Below are 3,664 nucleotides of genomic sequence, written 5' to 3'. Positions count from 1 at the left end.
CTTTCCTGGAAAAGAACAAAACACAGAAAGACATTTAGATACAAAAAGTTTAAAAACAGAAAAGATCAGTGTGGCCAGATTTAAAAAGAACCAACATAGAAACATTTTTGCAAAATAGAAATTAAAATACACTAAAGAAAATCAACTAAGACACGTACGCTTTGAGTAAAGAAGATGGTTGAACAGATTTGTTAATATACTTCTACTATCTAAATATATCTGTCTGTGCGTCCAATTCAAATATTTCCAAGATCTTGCAAATATAAATTGGATGTAGATTATAAATAGTTACTTGCAAAGAATGTGAAAAGATACAAGCATTACTACCCATTACGTGGTCTAGTTAATTAGAGAAGTGGAGCCAACGGTTAAGGAATAAGAAAGCAATGAATGTGTATTTAAGGGAATGAAATTATCTTTCAGTTTTATAACGTGGCATATTTAACATAATGAAGAGAATTAAATATTAGTCAAGTGACTTTTAAGTTTTTATTTTATTTTATTTTTTACATAGAATATATCTGAGAAAAATAAGAAAAATGTCAAAAAAAGGAAAAAAAAAAAAGATAAATAATATTCTAGATCATAGAGAGGTGTCACATCACCTTGTCTATGCCTACCTTTATATTATATATAGATTACGGGATCATGCCTTTATAGCCTTAAATCGCTAGTAAAAAATGCATCTGAAAGACGTTAGCAAAGGACTGCTAATCTTACAGACACATCAATACAGACTGGAACTTCCAAAACATCTAGTGCAGTGCATTACATATTTACAAAATTTGCCAGTTCATCCCTTTCTTTAATAAAACTCATTAATAACAGACAAAAGCATAAATCTTCCTTGTCCAACTGATGCACAAATTGGCGTTGTCCACGTGCAGTATTTGATATCAGTATCAGAAAGGGATTATAGAAGAACAAGGAAATATTCGTCTAATAATATAATCCCTCCATTTCAATTTATGTAAACTTTTTTTTAATACGAGGGTCAAACTTTATAACTATGACCGTGAAATTTGGCATTTGTAAAAATAAAATTTATATATTTAGAAACTACATAAAAAGTATTATAAGTCATGATAATTTATAATTCAAATAATTTAGAAAAAACGTAAGAAAAACGTGGTCAAAGAAACACCTCATAGACTCTTCAAATAGTAAAAGGTTCACATAAATTGAAACAGATGGAGTATTAATTATCGACTGTAACAGCAAGTATAATCCTTTTGACAACCATCCTCTATCTTCTTTGAAAAATATCTATTAAATTCAGACACAAGAATAGGTAAAAGACTATGAATCAACTGAAGAATAGTGTAACTGAAAATAACAGTTTCCCCCAGGAAATGAAGATTTCTAAGCCTAAGCTCTTCTAACCTCTAAACAAATACATACAGTATAAGCAAAATGGTAAATTACCAAGCAAGGTTATTCATGTATTAATGTACACAAACAATTGCAGAGATCTTTTCCAAATTAACTAAAGAACTGAAAAGAAACATTTTTTTTTTTAATCATCCAGAGAGACTGAACTTTCAAATTAAACATCTACTAAATATATCTATTAAAGGAATCCCAGAAGTTTTACTAATTCTAAATCTGCTAATTCATTCCCTTCTTTAACAAAACTCATTATGAACAAAGAAGGAATCAATGAGCATTAATAGCATCAAATCGCAAATCAACCGACTTAAAATCCTGATCCGCATTTGTCGAATAGAATAGCTCAGCCTTGGGAGATGCTCTGGGGAAACGCATCAACTCTTTGGTGATATTCCTTTCTTCCCTAGTCCCTAAGGCTTCTTTCTGCTTAATATCCATCCTAACCAAAGATGGAGTACGAGCAAACAATAGCTTTATGAACAACAGTTCAACTTTTGAACCATTATATAAATACATATCGACATCTTTGAGCTTGTCGAGTGGTCGGTCCAAGCAGGTTGGTCTGTCCAGATATTTCATAACTGCTTCAGCGTTGTCACAGGCAACACATACCTGGTGGTGTCAAATAAATACCAAGTTAGTTTAGCTTTCATGTTGAGGTATATGAAATGAAAAAATGGACCAGATCATACATATATATCTCGTGTATGACCATTTCTTACCCAAATATCAAGTTTACTCAAATTGTGGAAACTCTTAATTAACTCTAGAGCACAAGAAGTCTGACCCATTTGGCCTAAGTTTACACCTAACCGTAGATGCCACAAGCAATTGAGTGTAAAAGGAAGCCCCTTTGTAACCACACCTGTACTCAAAAGCTTTGGAGCAAAAACAAATATAAGAATATGAACAGTTGAACACAACCCCAAAGGTATCCAAGTAAAACATGTGAGATTCTTACCTCAAGGACAAATGAACCCAAAGTAAGTACCTGCAGCGTAGGCACACTAGAAATAAGCTTTTCATAAGTTGATCTTTCATCAGTAGCTATTGGGCTCTCAACCACAAGGTATAAATTTGTCAAATTTTTGTAGTTCATAAAGCGATTTAGGTCAAGATTAAAGTGAGTCTCCCGAACTGACAAGTACTTCAACCCAGATGAAACAACAGTGTCGAGATATTGAGTACCATTACAGTGCTTCAAGGTCAAATTGACAAGAAGGGGGGCGTTGATAACCCAAAACTCCATGGTTGGGACAAAAGTTATTTTTTCCAGACGGAGGGTTGTAAGATTCTGAAAGCCAAGAAAAGAATTTGTTGGTTTGACGATACAATTGAAGAGTTTCAAACTTGTGAGTGTTGGACAATTAAATACATGCGAAGGGAGTTTATAAGTACTATTATCTGGCATGCCAAGGATTAGCTCTTTGACATTATTTCTGGTGACAAAACGCATCCATCTATCAATATCTGCATACGAAGTCAAATGTGTTCCTGAAATATCACGAACAAATTTCACGATGTCTCCAAGATGCTGTAAGAGAATCTCATCTACCGTTTCTTTGAGGACAGATTGAGATTTTAGTGCTAATTTATTGCAAAAGTGCTTATCAAGCACCAAATTGGGAAGTATGGCCCAAATATATCTCCAATTTTTGGACAAAATACTAGTTCTTGCTGCGTCGTGAACAGGCAAGAGCCTTAGGATATCATGTATAACGTTTCTCGGTAGAGCACTGAGTCTATCTTCAGTATCCCCTTCAACAGCAGCAACTCTTTTACGATCTAATAGAAGAAGTTGAATACACTTAGGCTTAAAATTTATAATTCAAAAAGAAGAAAACAAAAAGCGGAAAAGAGAGAATGGTATACCTGGAGTCATGCCGGTTAGAAATTTATAATTCAGAGCAGAAAGTGTTTCTGTACCAAAGCCAAAAAGTGTTGCAGCATTATGGGATGAGAAAAAGAGAAGAAGTTGTTAACCGCTAAACAGAATTGGCATTAAAGATGAGATTTTTGGTTATACAGTGATTAAGGGAGTTTTTTTTTTTTTTTTTTTTTTTTTTTTAACCAAAAAACCATTCATCCGGGCTTTCACTTCCCGGGTGATGGGGGGGTTTGGCAAGACCCCTACCGCGTCTATTGAATTCCAAAAATACAACAGTTACAGTTAAATAGAGGGGGACATAAGGCCTTACCTCTGTAATGTTTTTAGGACATGAGCAAACCTATCCTATGAAATTTGGTGATCTAACAGATCTTACAATGAAATCGT

The 3,664-nt window shown here is 33.8% G+C and overlaps 1 protein-coding gene across 1 annotated transcript; it reads right to left on the bottom strand.

Annotated features, from left to right (window-relative positions):
* Positions 1–1,306: 1,306 nt before the first annotated feature.
* Positions 1,307–3,420, bottom strand: LOC132615666 (F-box/FBD/LRR-repeat protein At1g13570-like). The gene is made up of 4 exons (XM_060330278.1): positions 3,262–3,420; positions 2,351–3,174; positions 2,112–2,267; positions 1,307–2,001 (listed from the first exon to the last, which is right to left on the bottom strand). Exons 1-4 carry the CDS (start codon positions 3,269–3,271, stop codon positions 1,657–1,659), a joined length of 1,335 nt encoding a protein of 444 aa, XP_060186261.1. The 5' UTR covers positions 3,272–3,420; the 3' UTR covers positions 1,307–1,656.
* Between the last annotated feature and the right edge of the window lie 244 nt (positions 3,421–3,664).

Source organism: Lycium barbarum, chromosome 10, assembly GCF_019175385.1.
Source record: "Lycium barbarum isolate Lr01 chromosome 10, ASM1917538v2, whole genome shotgun sequence".
NCBI lineage: Eukaryota > Viridiplantae > Streptophyta > Magnoliopsida > Solanales > Solanaceae > Lycium > Lycium barbarum.
The sequence above is the reverse complement of the archived record's forward strand: the minus strand, read 5'-3'. Positions and strand labels throughout refer to the sequence as shown.